This window comes from Biomphalaria glabrata, chromosome 1, assembly GCF_947242115.1.
Source record: "Biomphalaria glabrata chromosome 1, xgBioGlab47.1, whole genome shotgun sequence".
In the NCBI taxonomy this organism is placed as follows: domain Eukaryota; kingdom Metazoa; phylum Mollusca; class Gastropoda; family Planorbidae; genus Biomphalaria; species Biomphalaria glabrata.
In genome coordinates, this window is record NC_074711.1 from 63,538,178 (window position 1) to 63,561,421 (window position 23,244).

General features: G+C 33.8%; 1 protein-coding gene across 6 annotated transcripts in view; it reads left to right on the forward strand.

Moving 5' to 3' along the window:
* LOC106072626 (uncharacterized) overlaps nucleotides 1–22,958 on the forward strand; it is a 34,656-nt gene extending 11,698 nt beyond the window's left edge. For 4 of the 6 annotated variants that reach the window (XM_056007322.1, XM_056007330.1, XM_013233040.2 and 1 more), the window contains 6 exons: nucleotides 12,926–13,044; nucleotides 14,987–17,380; nucleotides 17,733–17,949; nucleotides 18,574–18,676; nucleotides 18,923–19,064; nucleotides 19,787–22,958. In XM_056007322.1, coding sequence (XP_055863297.1) covers nucleotides 12,926–13,044; nucleotides 14,987–17,380; nucleotides 17,733–17,949; nucleotides 18,574–18,676; nucleotides 18,923–19,064; nucleotides 19,787–20,422 — 3,611 coding nt within the window. In that variant the 3' untranslated portion in view covers nucleotides 20,423–22,958. Of the gene's footprint in view, nucleotides 1–3,943; nucleotides 4,439–11,909; nucleotides 12,086–12,925; nucleotides 13,045–14,986; nucleotides 17,381–17,732; nucleotides 17,950–18,573; nucleotides 18,677–18,922; nucleotides 19,065–19,786 lie in introns of those variants that run through there. The other 2 variants (XM_056007324.1, XM_056007338.1) reach the window with 2 other exon arrangements.
* The last annotated feature ends 286 nt before the right edge of the window (nucleotides 22,959–23,244 follow it).

The following is a 23,244-nucleotide window of genomic DNA, read 5'->3' on the forward strand; positions in this document are numbered from 1 at the left end:
TAAAATATTTACTACTAGCGCTGAAATTTGTCCTGAGAGTTTAAGATTCAACGAGGGACCTCTGTTTCAACTATTTCGTTTATTTTATCAATATTCTTTCAATACAATACTTATACACTATCGAGCATACAAGATAACTAATCATGGCCGAAATAAAGATGAAATAAAGGTTATTTCCTATGTTGCACTGACAAATACTGTATGTACATCTGTTCAGTTACTCTGAGACGTTGCCAATTCGTACTTTTGATGAGTATTGTTAAACGTAGCACCATACAGACTAACGTGTGTCTACGCTTAAAACGTCTTTAGTGTTTAAACGTTTCGTTCATTTTGTTCTTCATTGTAATCTTGTTGTTCTAACGCACGTACCTGTTAAGGGTTGAAGTAGGTTTACTTCTCACTGGCTATTCATAGTAATATAAATCATTCAATCTCTCAAGCCATTAAAGTGCCATACTTTGTAAATTGATCTTTGTGTTGAGTCGTGGTTTCACACTAAGATAGATCTCGAGTTTCTAGAGCTCTGTGATAACGAGATTGTATGTGTAAAACATATTTCATAAATAGTGAATGAGACTGCAACAAGACACCACTGCCCCCCACCCCTCTTGCTTCCTCCTAGGGTAATATGGCGAAAGCAAGTGTCAACTGCAATATATATTGCTTTATATTGATAGCATCAGTCTTCTGGATACTCATGCGTCGCAGTGCTTCTAAACTTGTTCTTAGCATCGACTCTAGTGAATGATACAATCTTTTCAATAAATATTATTGTAATATACAATAACGTGCAGTTTTCACATGGCCTGGCGTTAATTGATTAAAAAAAATCTCAACCAATTATTTTTTCCCCTCACTAAACAAAGTTAGACGATAGTCGTAACATACATATCTAATAGGAATGAGAAAGAAATCAAATCCCCAAATTTTGACAAAGCTTATATCAACTCACTCTGTCAGTCTGGTAAAAAGTGTGAACACGTTATTTCTCCCACACCCATTCTCGAATCAAGCTGAAACTTCGCACAATCATTCATTGACATAGACAAGACAGAAATCAATAATTTAAAAAAAAGGAAACGAATTAGATAATTAATTACTGGTAATTCATTATTTTGTTTAATAGCAACAAGGGAAACTAAATCTTAGTCCCCTTAAAAAATTGTTAACGCTATTTCACCCTCACGCATTCTTCTATCAAGTAGATACTTTAGACAAGTATTTATTCTTATCTTATCTTATCTTATATAATACAGATTCACATTATTGTACCTAGCTAGACATGAATCAATAGATAAAAACACTCAATTAGTCAATTAATTATTGGTAATCAGTTATTTTGTGTGATATTGAATAAGGAAAATAACTTGTACATAATTGGGAGATATAGTTTTAAGGAGGGAGTTCTTCCATATTAGATAAGCTTGTTTTGTTTTTTTAAATGAATGATTTTTTTTTGTATTTGGCTTGTCTTTGTGTTAGGACCGCCTGCATTTCTCTAGCTCGGGAGTTGTTCCCCTTACCACTTTTGATTATGTATACAAATGTTCTTTTTAGTTTGAACGTGTGGTCACTTGATGCTTAATACTTTTTTTTTTGGGGGGGGGGGGGGGGGGTCAGTGCAGCTTCAAGAAAAATGTAAAGAAAATCCTTTCCGAAGAAATTGCATGCGTCCAAATGTGGTTGCATGTAGTTGTCAATAAATATGTTTGATCATTTGAAGTGCCATGCATTGTGAGTTTCTTCCCATTCTTCCCATTGGTGGTTACTACACAAACGCGAGACGAAAAGAATCATCAAAGCATATAGATGTAGATCTAGAATTATTTTGTTTTCAAGTTTAACATGCTTAATTACAACCTAAGAAATGCTCACAACAGAAAGTAAACATAAATGTTGAGAGTGGCCGGTGAAGAAATTCTTTTTTACTTGTAAATATTTTGACGTTCTAGGGTTAGACTTTTTTTCTCTTCAATATTATTTATAGATAGAAACGATCAATCATCTCAATGGCCTGACAGACAGCTGTACAGAAAACAACACACCAACATGCCAACTTAACAAACTGTAATCATGTGTCATGTCGTTAGCTCGTCATTTTCTGTCATTTTCTGTCATTTGGTTATGGGAGAATATGAAGTAGAAAGCAGGGACGGCTATGTTTAAGAGAGGTTCAGAATTGTACAACGGCCTGAAGCCTCGTGGGGTTCTATTAAATGGTAGATGAGCGCGCTGGCTGAGTGGTTAAGCGGTTGACTTCCGAATTTTGGGTCCTGGGTTCGAATCTTGATGAAGACTGGGATTTTGAATTTCGTATTTTTAGGGCCCCCTGAGTCCACCCAACTCTAATGGACTTTAATTGGGGAAAGTAAAGGCGGTCACTTGACATCCTGCTCGTTAACCGTTGGCCAGAGATGAACTTAACATCATCTGCCCATAGATCGCGAGGTCTGAAAGTGAAACTTTATTAAATAGCAGATAAAACAAAAAAAAAAAAACAACAACAAATAATAACATTGAAGTTTCGAGACCACATTTCTTGCATCTTACCAATGGAGAGGTTGATAAGGCGTATTGCAACTGCTATTTTAGGCTTACAAAATTGTTTGCTCGTTAAAGAATTATAAGCAAGACTAAACATTAAGACATGTTCCAGTATTTCTGAAATTCAATTGTCATTTAAAATAACAAGAAAAAAAAAAGAGAGGTGTGGGAATCTCAACAGGAAAAAATCCACTTTTAAATATCAACATTTGATATATTGTATATGATGCATACAAGTTTGTTTAATCAGCCTAAGAAGATATTGCAATTTTGATAAGGGCTTATTTTTTGGGAAAAAAACTGTTCGATTACTGTTTCGTCTTTTCTTTTTTAACTCTACAATAGGCTTTAAATCCGACTTACAGATCTGTGGTTAACATTTCAAAAGAGTACCTTTCAACAAATCATAACATAGTTTCCTGCAAACAAACAAAAAAGCAAAATGTAATTCAAAGTAATGAACAATAGCACATACACAGGTTTGACTTTAGAATTCAATTCACATGAACAGTTTCCACTTTCTTTTCCTACTAGCTTTTCATTCAGCCGAGTTCTGAAGATTTAATCTCAGATCTCTAGGCAAGACATCTCAGATCTTAGAATGACAGTAAGATAGCCATGATGAATCATTGTAATCCTAGAGCTTTAACAAAAATTGTTGCACCTACATTTTCATTTCTACACATACGGACACGCACCGTAATGGAAACGTTTTTCCTCATTGTCAATGTTTGTTAAGTTGGAATTGAAACCCAATACTTTCCTTTACAATGCATATTTTTTTCGGATCTTCAACCTCCAAAGAATAAGACACGGTTGACATTTAGTAACGACTAAGATTCGATAGAATACGATATATATTTTTATAGAAATGCAAATCCTAAGAAAAGCTGGAAAGTCTTTTGAGCCTACTGGATTTGGAATTGACATAATTTTTTTGTTTGTTTGTTGTTTTTTTTTTTTGTATTTTTTAAAATGTTATTTCAAATGATAGCAAGCAAAAGCCCATTTTACTTAGTTCCGTCCAGAGAAATAGAGTACATTTTTGAAAGAGGTTGTCATTCAATGTAAGTTAAAAACACATCTTCATGTGAGTTTCAAACTAGATCACGTGTGATTTGTCCAAATATAGAGTTACTTGATAATCCTATCGACCATTTCTAGGCCCAAACAGAGGTGAGCTTCATAATGACGCCATACAATCGCCCGTCTTCATCATTTCCATATTGCCGAAATTATTCGAGTGTTTGCAATATGTCCGCTGCTCTATCTGCTTCCACTCCTAATGTAGATCTAGGCCATAGTAAATATAAGACTTCTTTAGTTCACCTGAGATCGGGTTTTACTGGTTTACAAGAGAAGGCTGTGTGTGTAGGTCGGAGTCGTGGGTTGGGGTGAAGGTTGCTACTTGAAAGAATAAAACATTATACAATGCAGAAAAAAAAGACCAACTGCGCATCCGCCGAAAATTTTCAAATTTAATTGGTCTGACATCTTGTGAGGGGAATGGCGTACTTCCATTGTCCCCATAGCCATTGACTTGTGGAGGCGGTGGGGGTATTCATATTCATAGTTGTAATAACTGTGTCAGCGTAGAGTAGGACAAGTGTTGGTTGAAGGTATATAGTGACACAGTCTGTGGTAGGACACGAGTCACACACATTCATACTCCACTGTGTTCGGTAGTTTTATCAATCTCTGTTGAGGACTAAATCTCGGACTGAAAGGTACACTGGAAATTAGTACGCAGACCATATGTTGGTTTAATGGAATGAATTTCGTAGTTTTAATGGTGCTTATTTGTTATAGATCTAAACCTTGCTGAAAATCTCAGCCCTCGTTGATTTCATTATGAGTGATGTTTATGACATATACAGAGGTCACATCGCAGGTAAATTTATTTATTTTTTTCAACTAGATCTAACTTCATTATAGATTCTGTCTTTCTTCGGGCGATAATAACTTTCTAAAGTGTAATTAGACTGGATTTTTTCACACACTGAAAAGTTAATCGTCACAAAACATTAATATTTCGTCGAATGTTATGTCAAAGTAGTTCTACTAATTTAAAATTGCATTATTAAGTAGATCTACTTTTTAGTTGTAATTAGCCTTTTCAGTGCGCACTACTTTGGCTCTATTAAAATAGTCGTGAAACGTTGAACTAATTAGCATATTCATTTTTTTGTTGTTTTTGTGACGACTACTACTTCTGTTACTAGGAAATCAGTCCAATTTGTTGTTGTGTATATAGTTGTAAACCAAATAGATTTCCCATGCTAATGCTATTGTGTTCTCTTCACTTATTTGCTCTACTCTTCATTGCCTTGACATGTAACACAGCACTAGATCTACATACTTGGCTTTTATGACTACGTAACGAGTTTATCTCGCAGTGTTTTACAGCTAGATTCTACAAGTTTTTTGCCTTCATGACAACTCACGTTATTCCTCTCTATCATTCTTCTTTCACTCTGAAACCATCCTACTTTGAAACCTTCCTACTTTGAAACCTTTCCACTTTGAAACCTTCCTACTTTGAAACCTTCCTACTTTGAAACCTTTCCACTTTGAAACCCTTCCACTTTGAAACCCTTCCACTTTGAAACCTTCCTACTTTGAAACCTTTCCACTTTGAAACCTTTCCACTTTGAAACCTTTCTACTTTGCAACCTTCCTACTTTGAAACCTTTCTACTTTGAAACCTTCCTACTTTGAAACCTTCCTACTTTGAAACCTTTCTACTTTGAAACCTTTCTACTTTGCAACCTTCCTACTTTGAAACCTTTCTACTTTGAAACCTTCCTACTTTGAAACCTTCCTACTTTGAAACCTTTCTACTTTGAAACCTTTCTACTTTGAAACCTTCCTACTTTGAAACCTTCCTACTTTGAAACCTTTCTACTTTGAAACCTTCCTACTTTGAAACCTTTCTACTTTGAAACCTTCCTACTTTGAAACCTTTCTACTTTGAAACCTTCCTACTTTGAAACCTTTCTACTTTGAAACCTTCCTACTTTGAAACCTTTCTACTTTGAAACCTTTCTACTTTGAAACCTTCCTACTTTGAAACCTTTCTACTTTGAAACCTTTCTACTTTGAAACCTTCCTACTTTGAAACCTTTCTACTTTGAAACCTTTCTACTTTGAAACCTTTCTACTTTGAAACCTTCCTACTTTGAAACCTTTCTACTTTGAAACCTTTCTACTTTGAAACCTTCCTACTTTGAAACCTTTCTACTTTGAAACCTTCCTACTTTGAAACCTTCCTACTTTGAAACCTTTCTACTTTGAAACCTTCCTACTTTGAAACCTTTCTACTTTGAAACCTTCCTACTTTGAAACCTTTCTACTTTGAAACCTTCCTACTTTGAAACCTTTCTACTTTCGTTCTGTTTTTATTTCCGCGCTATTTCAGCCGAGACTTTGATGTCACAAAACAAACATCATCACTATCACCTTGACAGGCCAACAAATTACTTTGAATCATTCACTGGGCACCTCCCTAGCATTCTGCTGACTGAATACGAGGACCCCCCCCCCCGGACAAAACATTGATCACTTTCTTTGCGTATGCTCATCTAAATCTCCCCACGGGCTAAAGTTGCAGACTTCGGACAGTTATCTTTTATCTGGAAGAAATTTAGACGCTGTGTGACCACTTAGGACAGAAATCCTGTGCTCCAGAAAAAACACAAATCTCAAATGATAATAAATGACTATTATATGTAGAAGTATCTTTTTTTTGTTGACTTGTTGAGTATGATATCACTGGCTAGAAATAGACGTTAGGATTATTTTCTCAACTGTGGTCGTAAATAATCCTCTTCTCAAAAGAAAGTGCAGGTCAGTAGTAGAGGCCTAGTTGAACGTTGTAAGAAATACGTCTGAATTCCCTCAAAACTTCTAATTGTGTGACGTTGAGAACTATATTCTTTTATATTGATATATAGAGCTAGACTTCAGTTTGTTAGCTTTTGTTTATGTCTAAATCAAGATAGAATTACTGCCATTAACACGCGAGCCTATTGAACTAAAAGGCTCATGAGGAGTTAAGGGAGGGGAATGAAGAAGAACATGTACTTTAAATAAAAGGCAATGAAACTACTTGTTTCCTCAAGCTAAAAAAATTCGAACTGACTTTTCTATAAAAATAATAGATCTAGAAATAAAATGATCCTGAATCTGTGATTTGTATACGGAGCTAAGATTCTTCACAAAGCCATGGCAGTATAAGAGCAGGGTTGTTTTTTTGGCCTGACTATTCGGGCCACTTATTGGCTGACAAATAGGCCTATAGGCCCACAGAACAAACACTACCCAGATATCAACTGACTATTTCTGTATTAGTTATTTTAGTTTGAGTCTAGCAATCAGTTTGTTTATAGTTTTGATAACACACAACTTGATATGTTGGTACAGTAAGATCTGAGTGGGTCTACAGTGGTGACGTACATCTTGATCTCAGCACACTTCGTTTACCTTTCTCTTCGCTGGTGTCTCGGGTTTGAAAAGTAGACCTCTGTATCAGCGCGCCTAAAGTCAGCAGTATTGATTTGTTTTTTTCTGTTTCTCTTGTTTCTTTTTGATATAACAAGGTAGATAAATTAACTTTGACCCAGAACGTTAAACAGACTACAGTACCTGGGGAATTATTGTTCTTGTCTAGATGTGTGTGTTCTGTCTAGATACATTGTGTGTTTATGCTAAAAAAGAAACAAATAAATACGCCCCCCCCCCAATCACACAAAAACATAGATACAAACGCCAAGAGAGGAGTGTTTCCATTTGCAACAAAAGAAGCTCTTTTTTTTCTGCACACACAGGTCAAATTAGTAGGTTACATAACAAATTAGTAGGTTACATAACCATAACACAACACAAGATAATAGGATGTTGGATGTAACTAAAATAATAACACAAGAGGATAGTACTAAAAGAATCATTAAGTTAATGAAATGGAAAAAACAACAACACTGCAGCAGTTTGAAACTGCCAGACAGAGTTGAGCCATAGGCTCTTGAAGCTCTAGGTCAACAAGAGCTCCCTCTCACCGGCCTGATTGAAACGTGTCTTCTGTCTGGCAGAAGGTCTTACGAGTGTCTATTTTGACGCTGTCATTTCCAGTGAAACGGTCACTCCAAGCTCGCGGACTAGAGACGCAGCCGAAGGTTGTGTACACCGGAAACCACTGCCATTTTCCTATTCTATACCAGGCTAGGACACGCTGAAACGATCTCTTGAGAAACAGCGCCTGGACAAGGCTGTGGGAGCTCTTTTCAACCCCGCATTGTCGCACTCCCATAGGCACTCCCATGGAAGTCTTGTTTCGCTTCCCATTTGGCCTCATCGTTTTCACCCTGGCGTCACTATAAGGCATGCCCATAGCATGCCAGGGACACTGCAGCATGTCTTTCCCTTCGGAATATCGCCAGTGTATTCATCAGATTACAATTTAAAGAGTATATACTATCTTATCTCTAATGGGTACCTGACATTAGTTGGGGAAATGTAAAGGCGGTTGGTCATTGTGCTGGCTACATGACACCCTCGTTAACTGTAGGCCACAAAAACTGATGAACTTTACATCATCTGCCCTATAGACCACAGGGTCTGAAAGGGGAACTAGTTAGGCCAGGTTCACATCTAACTTTACATTCACTTTCACCTATCCTTTGATCTGCGGGATCGTTGGAGCACTACACAAGATCTGTTAACCTTCTTTCTCCATTCTTATCTCTCATTTGTCTTTGATATAATTTCATTTGGATATTCTTTCTGAAAATATTGAAGCCTGCCTGGGTGGACCACTTCGGGGGCCGATTTTGAGTTTGTGTTTCCACACAAACTGTCTTTTGTAACCTTGTTTTTGTATCAGTATTTTATTAGTTTTTTTTTTTAATTTGTTAGTTAACGTTCATTGTTAATGATTTTGTGCTAATTTACTTTTCAGTTTTTTGTCTTGAAGTGTCTCTAAGTTACTTTACATGACTTAAATAATGATGCCTGCGTGAAAAAATGGTTTGCTTAATTAATTGCTTGAAACAAAAGGATTCACGCACAGAAGACCAAAAGTTGACTTTTCTTTTTTTTTCTTTTTTAAAAAGTAGACCACAGAAAATAGTCAAATCGGATTTTCCTTTGCGCTTTAGTTTTTATATCTAAATGTGGCAGACGGACAGGCTCCACAAAGCTGTTAGAGAATTATTTCCCGGCTACTAAAAAAAAAAGTATCAGAATGGGAATAATTACATTTAACAAGAATTACACCCATGGTGTGCTATCGCTTAAATGTAATGCTTTATAATCATAGCAGTGGGCTATTGCATAAAGCCGTATTTTTCAAATACAAAAACATTTTTATTTTGAATCCCTTAGTCTCAAATAATATTAATATTAATAAAATCCAATGAACTAATACTAAAGTGACCCTCGGAATGTAAAGGCTTTTTCATCCCCTCAGTCTGATATTCAGGCTAGTTGACACAAAAACATGTTGACCTTTCATTAGAGAAGGAACAAAAAGTGTTTGTGATGGAACAAAACTAAAGCCTCATGGGAAAAGTTGAGATCTAGTTGAGGTCTAGTAGAGGTCTAGTTGAGATCTAGTAGCCTAGAGATCTAGCTGAGATCTAGTAGCCTAGAGATCTAGTTGCCTAGAGATCTAGTTGAGATCTAGTACGTAGCCTAGAGATCTAGTAGCCTAGAGATCTAGTTGAGATCTAGTAGCCTAGAGGTCTAGTTGAGATCTAGTGAGATCTAGTAGAGGTCTAGTTGAGATCTAGTAGAGATCTAGTTGAGGTCTAGTTGAGATCTAGTAGAGATCTAGTAGAGGTCTAGTTGAGATCTAGTAGAGATCTAGTTGAGGTCTAGTTGAGATCTAGTAGAGATCTAGTTGAGATCTAGTAGAGATCTAGTAGAGGTCTAGTTGAGATCTAGTTGAGATCTAGTAGTCTAGAGATCTAGTTGAGATCTAGTAGAGGTCTAGTTGAGATCTAGTAGCCTAGAGATCTAGTTGAGATCTAGTAGAGGTCTAGTTGAGATCTAGTAGAGATCTAGTTGAGATCTAATAGAGATCGAGTAGAGATTTAGTAGAGATCTAACCTAACAAACCAGAGGATTAAATGGGGACAGGGTGAGGGACAAAACAAAGGATGTGAAAATTAACTTAAAAATATATATCTATATTATAAAGTAGAATGTGAGGGGTATGTATGTATGTTACTTATAGACATCAAAACCGCTTGACCAATCTTGATAAAACTAGGCAGGAATGTTCCTTGGGTACCAACTTAGACCGTAGTGTATGTATTGTAGCCCTAAAACAAACTTAAGACCCTCAAAAAAAATAAAGTTGTCCGACTCTATTACAGCTATAGTATTTTATGGATCTAGGCCATGTCTACAATGTTGACATAAGAAAAGATAGAAAGGATTTAGACCTAGATCTAATTTTAAGAAATACACTTTGCGCAGATAGTTTTTTACTTTGACACATGAAAATACAAAAGAAGATCCATTGATTTCATTATATAATAAAATTAACCTTCAATTTTGTGTTTCAAAAGCATTTTTTACATAAATTAGTTCCTGATATCTGTGACTACAGATTTCCTGACGAACATTCTTTCATTAGACAATACCGTAATGAATCGCGTACTAAAAATTAATTCGTTTAATTGTTTACTTTATAATCCCATCCCTAGATCTAAAACTCTAATTCAACTCTAAGATGATAAAACTTCTCTTTGCACAGATAGTTTTATACTTTAACACATAAACATATTAATTAAAGTCCATTCATTTCATATTTTGATCAAATAAACATTCAAATTTGGTTTTCTAAAGCTACATTCACATATGAAGGCTGCAAAGCCGAGTTGAGATAGGCCTAGATCTATATTCATTCATGAATCGCGTACTAAAAATTATTTCGTTTAATTGTTCACTTTATAATCCCATTCATTTAACAAAGCTATCGTTCTTTTTGTTTTTAATAGATAAGACTTCGGGTAAACCCATTTTCGCAAAACTAATTTTATTTTCGTAGCGAAAGAGAAATAACGTGAAAAGATCATTAGCTACGTTTAACAAACATACATCTAAATCCAATCCACTATATTATTCAAAAGCATTTTTTACATAAATTAGTTCCTGATATCTGTGACTACAAATTTCCTGGCGAACATTCTTTCATTAGACATTACTATTACCAAATGGTTACACATTAACACATCTCTCTACCGAGTCTATTCCTAGGCCTAGGTCTAAAACTCTTATTGAACTCTAAGATGATAAAACTTCTTTTCGCAAAGATAGTTTTATGCTTTAACACATAAACATACTAATTATTGTCCATTCATTTGATATTTTAATCAAATTAACATTCAAATTTGTTTTTCTAAAGCATTTTTAATACATTCGTTCGCTGTTCGCTAAAGCTGCGTAGCCGTGTTGAGATAGGCCTATATTCATTCATGAAAAAAAGTTCACGCATGCGCAGCACAGAATGAACTCTATAAAAGCCAATTTTTAACTCTAGATTAGTGTAGATTTAGATCTATGTCTACCTCAAGATCTACTTTATACTTTATACACATGAACATACAAAATTTAGTCTATTCATCTCAAATTTTAATCAAATATATGTAGGCCTACAAGCAAATGTTTTAATTTGGAAGGCTGCCTGGTCGTGCGGTTTGCGCGCTGGATTGTTGTTCGGATTTATCGTCTGTCGAAGTTTCAAATCCTGCCCGCTCCCATCCCCCATCGTCCTGTGGGAGGTTTGGACTAGGAAGTAAACTATCTTCAACTCTGAAGGAACATCCGAAACATGTAAAACATTTTACAAAACATTTGAAAAAAAAATGGATTTAAGCCTATTAGCTATTTTGATTTGATAGCTTCATTCACACATTCGCTTTACTTATTACATTATTATTTCGTTTAATTCCAAAACACTCTCAATGACTATATCGACAGTGATACGCAAATTAAGACCCGCGGGCCGCGGGTAACATATGGCTAGTATATATATATAATGGCATTCTCTGTCTAGGTCTGTGTTTTCGTTAAACTTTAAAATACCCGGTACCCAGTTTGTTAAAATAAAAAAGTTTTTAGGAAACTGAGTGATCTGTGCTGATATATGTAGAGTGCAGAATTTGTTCCGTGATTTTTAAAATCTCATTTTCAACTTAGTGTTGAGTCTTCTTACTTCTTATATATTCCGTCATTTTCCAGTTTCATCGGACTTTTGCTCAAAAATTGTACACATGTGTGTTTGTTGAGGAGATTAGGTGAAAGCTGTTTTGTTTATTTGTAACATTGATCGATGAGTGCAATGGGCGCACCTTGCACGCAGTCCACTTTACCTGTGTACAGCTGAACAATGAGATAGTTGTATGAAGGCTAGTCTCATTTATGGGTGCACATTATACAGTTTTTTTTTAGTAGACCTTATGTTTTGTAACATTTATATATAGCTAGAGCCGAAGGTTTTGTGTTCATGTCCTTTATTAAGAATGGCTTTATCTAGGTAGGCTTTCATATAACGAATGTTTCTCTTAAAGTTTGATTCAAACAGTTTAAAGTTACAAACTAACCTTACAGTTCCTCACTACTATAGTAAACTATGGAAATGAGTGAATACAAAAGTTTCTTCTATTGCCTCTAAAAAGCACATTTCTGTGTTGCTATTGACAACCAATCCAGTCTGTGAGAGCATCAACTTCATAGTCAGCTGATAGTTTTCTCTTCTGGACTACTGATAAAAATCGGTGACATTTCAGTGGAAGAAACCTTGAGTGTGTTTTTTGATTTCCTGGAGTTGGAAAATGTGCCATGGAATGCTTTTCTACCTCTCATTCCTATTATGTTCATGTAATCTTTAGTTCATCTTTTCACAACATTTTTATTTTATTTTATGAACAATAATCTTTGTTTACAATCTGCTTTGCAAGTACATTTAAGCTTTATTTATTAGCCACTTTTGTGTGTGTGTGTTGTTGTTGAAATTGTTGGCTATAAAGAAAACAGCCTCCTGTATGTTTTTATTGTATCTTTAAATTTTAGATCTTGAGAACATATTTTTGTTTAATACACTCAGAACCAGAGCTAAAATAACAAATAGACACAACTTTTTCCTTTCTTACTTTCCAGCATGGACATTTGTTCAATAAGAATGTGAGAGTCACTGAACAAAAAACAAAACAAAACTATGGTTTTGCTTAGTGTGTAGTTAAATGCAAGCATTTTAGATTGGTTATTTAAATATATATACCAATGAATATGAGATTCTCAAAACTCATCATCTACTGTGTTTGAGTTTTATTTTAAATACAATTTGAAAAGCTTTTATCTTCTTTCTGTTCAACAGGAAACAGATTTAGTAAACTTGATGAATACAGGGGTGTGTCTCAACATGGCCAGGAGAAAACATATCAAGATGGACCTTGGATAGAAGATTACAGTGACTCTAACAGAATGGATGCTAATGTAAATATTTAGCTTTTCCTTCAGATATTTTGGATTTTCATATTTCTTATTCAATAGAAAAGAATAAATTTCATGAAGTTCTTTTTTTTTTTTAGCATCCCCCAAAAAGGGACCTGATCCCTTTGTTATATTTACATCTCTAAAATCTACAAACACTATATTAAATCCTATTTCACCACATAACCATATAAAAAGAATTTTTCCAGAGGCCAAGAATGAGGGATTTGCCATTTAGCAATCACTTTGTTCATAATTCAGCCATCAAAAAAGTGATTATTTAATAATACATTTGTTCAGTTTTACGCATATCATATGTAAACAGGTTTGAAATCGTATGGTAATGCCAGGGCCGATTTCGACACCCACTCTGCCCCTGAACCAGAACATTTTAGTACAGTGACTTACTCTGAACCATATCTTTACATAACAGTCATTGAATACTTGTAAATATTAACTTTGTAATAATAATAATAATAACTTCAGCCGGCCCAACAATACAATCATGTCTGTAATACATTTTCCAAACATACATCTATCTTGTAAAGAGTGATGTAGGATTTTGATTGTTGATAGTTTGTACTTCATAACTTCTGATATTTGTGCTGAAAATGTTGAAACCTGCCTTTTACCTGTATTTCTTACCAAGCAGATCATAGCTAAAATACCAACAATCCCTCTAAATCTTGCAATGTCTGCACTGTCCTTATTCAGACAGTTTACAAGCCTAACCTCAATCCTTGCATGTGAGATTGTAGGGAATCATGCATAAGGATACATTTTTTTAGAGGAAGTTGGGATTGTGTTTATTGATGGTTTGTATATCATAGATTTGGATATCTACTTATGAAGGTTTTTCAATGACTTTTTTGGTTAATCTAAACTTGTTTAGTTTTTTTATATTTTTTCCTGCCTAACATTCTTAAGGCAGCAAAACCTGTCTTTTGACTTGACAGGAACTCCAATATGCTTTAGGACAGGAAGTTCTTTATCTTCTCTAGTGTCCTGAGAAAAACAATTGCTTTTTGGTATAGTGCCTCATAACTCCCAATACAGGCCTGCACTGCACTATTATTATTTGCTCCAGTCTGTTTAGTCGCCACCAGTGGCACAATTTCCAACTCCAAAGCATAATATATTCAACATTTCTTCCACTCTAGTGTCACATAATTTTATCAGTTGTCCAGAAGAGAAAACTATCTGCACATTTGCTTCTGGACACCACTAGTATACAAAAAGATTGAATGAATGACCACCTTTTTTTTTCTTTATAACTGCCCTAATAATCAAAAGAGAAATGTAACATTCATTTAAAGAATTAAATTCTTAAGATACCTTTTACAAAATAAAATTAAGAAATTTAAAGGAAACCTGACAAAATGCAATCCAGCCAATATAATGTTAATTTGATTAAGAACATTTCAAGAAAACTTGACTTAGTTATTCTTAGCTATTCTTTCAATCATAGATTAAAGTATTTCATTTACCTAATCTCCAGATCAATAGGTTAAAGCAGCAGCTGTTTAAACAATACAATTTGTTTTTAAATGGAATGTGAAAACAAAAATCTCAAATAATATGTTTAAAAATGTATATTTTGTTGCTTACAGAAATAAATAAATAAAAACTAGACATGATTTAGTTCAACTGTTTTGAGCAGGCAGAACTGATGGGAGCTCGACAGTTTTGTTTTTTTTACACTGATACTACTCATTCAATTATTCTAATGTGAATAGTTAAAGCAATTTTTAAATCAGTTTAAAATAGTGAAATCTTACTAGAAAAAAATAATGAAATAAAATTACAGGATACATACTGAAAATAAAATGTTTTTCAATCTGCTATTTACAAATAATTGTTAAAATAGCATGTTAAAAAAAAAAAAGAATATAGGATTGTTCCCCTACTACAATAAATTTACCAATGAATTTGTTTATGTTTCTAGAGTACAGATGGTGAGAGTGAAGCTGATGAAGATTTGGATGGAGAGACATTATTGAACAAGGCTAAAGAAAGTCTGGAAGAGCTGAGGCTGAATGAAGCAGAGCAACAATTTCTCAGAGCCACCACACTTCTGCAAGAAAAGGCTGAAGACAATACCAGGGCACTTGTGGAGGCATACTTGGGCCTAGCTGAAGTCTGCACTCGCAAGAGCAGGGCTTTCAGGCAGAGTCCATTGGAGTGGTTCTGGCTATGTGTCCATGCCTCCTCTTTGTTGAGTGAAGTTGTTGATATGTGCAATATTGAGCTCCATGATGAGACAGACAATCAAAGCATTGAATGGTACACAACACAGTGTAAGTTTGCAGATTCTAGGTCACAGAATCTGTTGGATGTCTTGGGGAGGACATTATTTAACTGGTTTAAGGAAGATTGGAGGCTTGTAGACCCCAATCATTTCTCTAACTTACTGCACTCCAGAACACCTTTAACACCAAGGTCACGCTACCCTCTCACAGGATCATCTCTGGTAGCCTCTGGGCTGAGACCTTACCAGTCTGGATTCATGAATCATGCATTTAGTATTGAAAGTCTTCATGAACCTCTGCTGAAAGGCTATGGCCATGCCCCTAGTGGCAATGTGAATTGGTTTAAAAGAATCCAGAACTACTGTCACTTGAGGCTGGAAAACAAGAATGTGAAAGAAATTATTAATGAAATTACAACTTTTAAAGAAATTGAAGACTCTTCCCAATCCCCATCAGATCCAAAAATAGATAAAATTTCTACAATCTCAGAAGAAACTGATCTAGATCTAGCCAAAGAAGTTCTTGCTATCAAGAAAGGTGAGGATGAAGAAGAGGAAGTTTTCACTGAGGAAACTTATGATTTAGAGGCAATCAATGAGAAGTCTAGAACTGATTCCATTGTTAAGGAATATTCTCTGATGTATGAATTGGCTTCTAGTGATGTAGACACAAGTGGCTGGGAGTTCTTCTTAGAGAAGCGTAAAGATTACATTGTTCAGACAGTTCTGGAAATCTGCTCTGAGTACAGTACTGATGAGGCACTTCTCTCCCACCAAGATAAAGAGACAGAAGAAGATGAAAGTAGCCAAACTGAAACAACAATAATAATTGAACCTGTGGAAGTTCAAAAAAAGAAAAAAAAGAAAGAGAAAGAAAAGTTCAGCCCATTAAAAGAAAACTGTTTAAAACTGACCATAGCTAAAGCTCTACAGCTTGTGGCACACAAACTCATTCAAGCTGAGAGCTACTCAGAGGCTGAGAATCTTTGTGAAGAAATTCTTCAGATTGTTGAAGAGATCCAGGATGGAACTGTCAAGCTGCTCCGATTCAGTGCTCTTCTTTTACAAAGTACTGGTCTGCTTTGCTTTCGTCAGGGTAACAGGTTTAATGGGATGAGAAATTTAGAAAAGGCTTTGAAAATTTATAGAGATCTTCAAGATGTTGAACATCATCGTGAAGTGGCTCTGGTTCTCATTGACCTAGGAAATGCATATGCAGATGACCTTCATGATGAAGCTTTATATGACAAAGTTATTGCTGCCATCTGTGAGTTCTTTGAGAGGGATGCCTCAGATGAAGAGCATACTGGTAATTCAACACCAGAAAGGACCACCGAAGAGACTCCTGAAGAGATAGATCTAAAAAAGAGAATCACGGAAGCTGTTTCCTGCTATTCTGAAGCTCTCAGGGTGCTAGAAAATAATGAAACATCTCAGAAGCATGTGGTTGCTATGGCTATGAGAAAACTGGGAGACTGCCATTTTGTACAAAGGCAGTACACAGAGGCTTTAGACTGGTATGAAAAATCCCTAAAACTTCATCGAACATCAGGTTTTCATGGGAAAGAGTCAGTGTTAGAAAACGCCCATGTTTTAACTATGCTAGGTGTGTCCACATTTATGCTTCATGTCTATCCACGGGCATCTCATGTATTTGAATTAGCTCTTCATATGGTCAAGCATGCTCATGGCCTGAACATGTATACATTCCTGCACAGTCTGGTGCTCTCTCTCCTTGGGATCACTTACTATAAAATGAAGGCATACCACAAGTGTGTCTCAATGTGTTCAAGAGCTTTTGAAACTTTTTGGAACCTTTATGATGAGAAAGTTGCTGAGCTTCCACAGCAAAGGTTCTGGCTGGTCTGTCAGGATTTGTACATTTTAGGCAATACTTACAATGTTCTTAATATGCACCACAAGGCCATCAAATTTCTGGAAATTGGAAGAGCTTTCATGAAGGAGTCCTTGGTGGGAGAAAAACGGCAGCACATGCGCATCCTTCAAATCCTAGGAGATTGTTACTTTGCACAATACGATTACAAGACTGCATTAACTTATTACAATGAAGCATTGGATATAGGAGACAAGGTATGCCAGTTTATTCATCACTATTGATATTTTATTTATTTATAAGTGTGTATGTATGTTTTGAATATAACTAACCTTTGGCTCTTTGAGCAAATGAAGTTTCTACTTTCTATGGGCATCATTATTTTAGCTAATTCTACATCCAAGTACAATAACATATTACCTTATATGTATGCCAGGCATTAAGTTTGTTTCCTGGTTACTCTTTGACCTCTGTCAATCCCAAGCTTTAAGCTATTTTGATTTTCACCAAGTTTTGATTCATAACTATTGTGAGTGCGCATGCAATTTTTTTTAGACATGCTGAAAAGAAATAAAATTTTAAAAATTATAATAAAAAATTTTATGTTAGGTATCTTCATCTACTGAAAGTGAAGCCTTTGAAAGAATGGAATCCAGTCAAAGCAGCAACATGACTACATCAACTGAAAATTTAGACATGGCCTTACACAATCAGTTGCTGAGTAGATCAGCCGATGCTCATATCAGCATGAAGCAATATCAGAATGCTGTACATTATCTAGAGCAAGCAAGAGACATTCAGGATGTACTAGAAGATGATATCAAAGGTTTGTAAAGTGAACAAAATGATTCTGAATTTTGAACAAAGGAAAATGAACCTTTTATGAAGCTATTTAAAAATATTATCATATTTTTTTTCTTTTAAAATAAATGCTGGCTTTGCTCACTAAACTTACACATTTCCCCAAACTTTTTTTCTTTTTAAAAATTGAACAAATTGTAATTTTACACTAGAACTTTGGCTACTTCACTTTAATGTTTAAAGTTGTTTACCATTATTCTGATCAGAATAACAATGTATTAATTAATAAGTGATTTTCAAAGACTGAAAAAAAATACAACAACACTTTCATTACTGGTCAATTGATATATACTGTATGTGTCTGTCATTTACACATTTTTGTGGCTCATGACAAACTTGTGTGAAGGTCTTATGTGACCAGCACAATGAACCATAGACTCAATTATTTAAAACGAACTGATGTTTCAACCCCTTTTTTCCCTTTTACACTCTCCCTATCAGACTAGACAGGGTAGGTCTTGTTTAATATAATGCTTGTAAACTTTTGATTAACTAGTAAAATAAAGCACCTGTCCTTTAAAAAAATGCTGCTTTACTATAAGTTGCATTTTGAAATATTCACAATTTTTACATTAATTTTGTACACTAGGAGATCTAGTGAGCACACTTCACCAGCTTGGCCAGATGCACTCAATGGCGGGAGATGTGGACAAAGCCATTGAATCCTACAAGGAATCACTTGAGGTTTTCAGGTAAGGGATTGTGCAGTGTAAAATATGTAGTAGATCCAAAAATACACATTTCAAACTCTAATTATTTGGAAATAGTAGATAAGATAGATAATTCTGTATAGATAATTTCTGTGAATTTTATTTTAAATCACAAAGGGAAATAACAAACATTTCTTTCATTCCTTATTTCAGTATTGATTATTGTTCTTAAAACTTCCCCTAAGTCAACACAATGTCACTTAGTATTATTTTTTAATTAATTTTCAGAGAAATACACAATGGAGAACTGGCCCCAGAAATGTGTATTACACTTGGCAATTTAGCTACTATGTGCTATGTGAAGGCCTGTATCTGTGAAGACATTGATAGTGAACTGGAGATGATTCTGTCAGCAGAGCAATACTTTCAGGTCAGCTAGTGTTTTTTTGATACCTACAATAAAATTAAAACATTATACAAAATATCACTTCAGTTATCAACTTTTTTTTCAGTACTTAAAGCTATCTAAATTTTTTATTGAACAAAGAAATTTTTCAAGATGGATATTTACAAGTGTTTCTGAAAAAACATTTAAAAAAGGATTTAAATAGTTTCTTAATTCAAAAGTTGTAAAGAACACATAACAAAAACTTAAATATATAATACATTTGTATGTATTATATATATGTAGTATAGTAATTCTGAAAACCATATAGATAAGTTGTTATATATTTAAACAAGTGTTCAAATGACAAGTGAGCAGTATTTTGCATTTAACTCAATAATGAACTTAGCTAACTTCCAGTACATTCATCCCATAACCAATCAATGTTTTCTGTTTTCCATATATTGTTATAGTAGTAATGCTAAAGTGTACAATTGTAGTCTAACGGAATTTCCATTTGTTTGGACCAAAAAATATTTTCTTTCTTTTTTTATTAATAATTATAATTACCAAAATTTTTATTCTTATGTAATAGTATATGTTTTTATTTCTATATTTATTAGCTTACACCTTACACATAAGATATAGTTTAAATTTGCATGCATTACTTTGTACATTATATTTTTAGGACTTTATGAAGTCAATTGTAGAATGAGATTAAAATCCAAAATAAGGTTAATATTTGTTTTGTTCTTTACCTCCCACAGGCAGCACTAAAGGAAGAGCTGAACCCAAGTGTTTGTGTAAAATATGCTAACTTTCTGTACAGTCAGGCAAACTATGAAGATGCTGTCATGTATCTAGAAGACTCCATCAAATCCAGGAAAGACAATGAAGAAGAAAACATGGACAGAACACTATTCTTTCCTCGACCATGGTCCTGCGATATAGTATACGGAGGATTGGAACGGGTCACCCTTCCTGAACCACTCCAGGAAGAAGTGGATGCCCAAGAAGAAGCCATCATGCCAACATCCGTCTTGGCCTATTACATTTTGGTGCTATCCTACAAAATGTTGGGCAAACTTCGCCATGCTGAGGATGCTCTGATCTCCCTAATGGGAGAGGTGTACGCCAGAGATATTCCTTTCTTGTATTCAGTCCTTGGATATGCCTTCATGGAGCTGGGCTTGTTCAGTGAAGCGGCTGAGGAGTTTCACATGGCCTGGTACCTAGACAATGAATACAATCTGGCTTTAGATAACTACTGCCTATGTCTGGCTGCATACACCTACAATATCTTGGAGAGAGCTTTCGCAACAATTTTCGTTCACTGCAAGATATGGAATGAGGATCAGAAAATAGCCCAGAAGGTAGCAAGTCTTCAAGGCTATTACAACTAAGGTGATTTCAGCAACTGCCTATAGGTTTTATCCAATTCATTGCCTTCATAAATCATAAGATACATTATTCTTCCCATTAAAAATAAGCCTAAAAAATCAATGGCTGTGTATTTAAAAAAAAAAAAAAAAAGGCAAAGAAATTAATGCTAATTCACATTTGAAATTGTAAAAATAGTTTTAGTAATTTTAACTGTTGATTCAGGTTATGATTTTAAATGATGATAAACAGTTTATAAATATAGGATTACTTTTTTTTTTTAAATCTAAAAATGTTCAAATCATATTTAAAGAATTTAGATTAGTTGCTTCCATGTATGTATATATATAAATATGTAAAAGCTAAATGAATGTTTCAAAAAGCAAGTACAAATAAATTTTGAGAAGAATAATAAAAGTAATATTGAATATAGAACTTGAAGTCAGTCTAATAAAATTTGAATGACATGTTTTGAATCTGATTGCATGGCTAATCTATGATACTGAAAATGTACTGACTAGTAACTCTCTTAGAATGATTTTTTTTTTTGTATTTATTTTATTCTTATTTTTAAATTTCATTTGGACCAACTTGATCACATTTTTGTTAAGATAGAATGTTGGGCTGATAAGAAATTGATATTGACTTATCTAAAATAACCTTTGTATTTGGTAGAGTTCATAAAAATGGGTCAATAATATTTTTGTTCTCTTTCTTTTTTTTTTTCCTTTTGTTTTCATTCTTAAAATATGTTTCAAAAAAGGCTTTCTGTGATAAATTACTTAATTTTTATTTTAGCAAAATAATCTAAATATTTCAAAATCTAGTTGGTTTAAATTTGAAACAAAATTTTCACAAGTTAAAAGAATTTTTAATTTGCATTTTTGCTATTTAGTCTGTGACTAACTGCTGAAATATATTTTTGAAATAATTGTTCAAACTTTGAATCTACTTTTTTTCTCAAACTGTTGTTCAATAAACTATCTTTGGACTGAATGGACTAGATAGGTTTTGTGTATGCTAACATCAACGAAATTAATGAATTCTTCAAATTGTAGTGATGGTTGTGATGGTTGCAAAACAAAACTGTAGATCTGATCATATCATTAATTACATGCAAGTAAAAAAACTGCCTTATTAATTCAAACTATTCTAATCAAATATTTTCTTTTCTTTTTTATGGAGTTTTATTTTCTTTATGTTTTTTTGCATTAAAAATACAACCTTTTTTCCAAGTATTTGCTAAAACAAATTATTTCCAAAAGTAAGTTGTTAAAAAAAAAATTTGAAATGAAATGATTTAGATTCAGTATAGGCTTATTTTGTTGAGAAGAGTGAATTTATTCTATATGTAGCTATTAGTTTAAGACTTTTAAAGTACATTTTAAAAGATATAAGAATTATAAAAAAATTTCTGCAAAACTTATTTTCTGCAATTTACTCTAGAATACTTTGACTTGTTGGATGTAAGTATTACATATAAAGCAGTATATTTATTTCTTTTTCTATATTTATATAATTTTGTAAAAACCTTGTGTGTCCATTTGTTTTATTCTCTTCCATTCATTCAACTGTGTAGCCACGTCTACTTTCAAGTGTCACACTTTCCTAGCTAGTGTCCTGATATTGTCAAAAATAGTGCAATATATTTGAGTTGTCTTAGCTCCATAGGTTTCTGTTTCTTTAGCAACTGACAGAATCTATTCGAGTTTCAGCATTGATCTTTCTGAAGTATGACTTATTGAACTATTTTATAATTGTAGTTAGAATTTTTAAATGCAGTGATAATATTGTTATATTTCTTTGATTGTTATTTGATTATTAAATTTATTGATAGGCAAATCCAGTCGAATCAAATTTATACTAAAAAAAATTTTTAAACAAAAAGTCTGAATGATATGAATTTAGAAGTACACTGATAACCACATTCCAAATGGTCAATTTCCTTTAAACCAACTTTTATTATTAGAAAGTTATTTCCATTTACAAAAGCAATCTCAATCTTTGGTCTTCACATATAAATAAATACATTTGTGTATAATCTCTACATGCTTCTAACCATGCACAAACCCTTTTATTTTATATGACTTTACTGAGGGCCGGATTTAGGGGGAGGCTATAGCCCTGGGGCCTCCACAAAACAGATTTTAAAAGGTCTTACTCTCCACAAACTCAAAAACATGTAAGATATAATTATTTTTTTTTACAAAAATTGCATACTAAATAATTGTAACTTTTTTTAAAGTAGTAAAATTAGATAAAATTAACAAGTACTCAATTTCTTTATTCTAGAATATGGCTTGCTATTAGCTATCAGTATGTTTATTGATAAGTGTTAAAAAGTGGATTTTTACTTATAGCTATAATTACATTTATTGGGGGCCTCCACACACTTAAATCTGGCCCTGACTTTCATAGTAGAGATTTAATTTGAATAGTTTATTCTGCAAAATGTAATCCAATTCCTTTTCATACCTCACTGCATTGTGTACATTGAACTGGCTTGATGTTCTAAAGCTCATGTTTATCAGTCAATAAATAACTTTGAAAGAATAAACATTTTTTTGTTTTAGTTTCTGAATCTTGTATTTGATTACATCCAAGAATGAATCCTACTTTTTATATTCAGTGACGTATATCACATTTTTCAAAGTTGCTTACATAGGTGTCTGCTCAAAAAATTAAAATTTATTAAAAATAATAATTAGAGAAACATGGATTGTTTATTATTTAAGTAACTATGTACGGACATTGAAATAAAATGTATCAAAGGAATACAGAAAGAAATCAATCTTAAAACTTGACTGTCCATTCCAACTCAATGTTTGTCTAACACCTCAAGAAA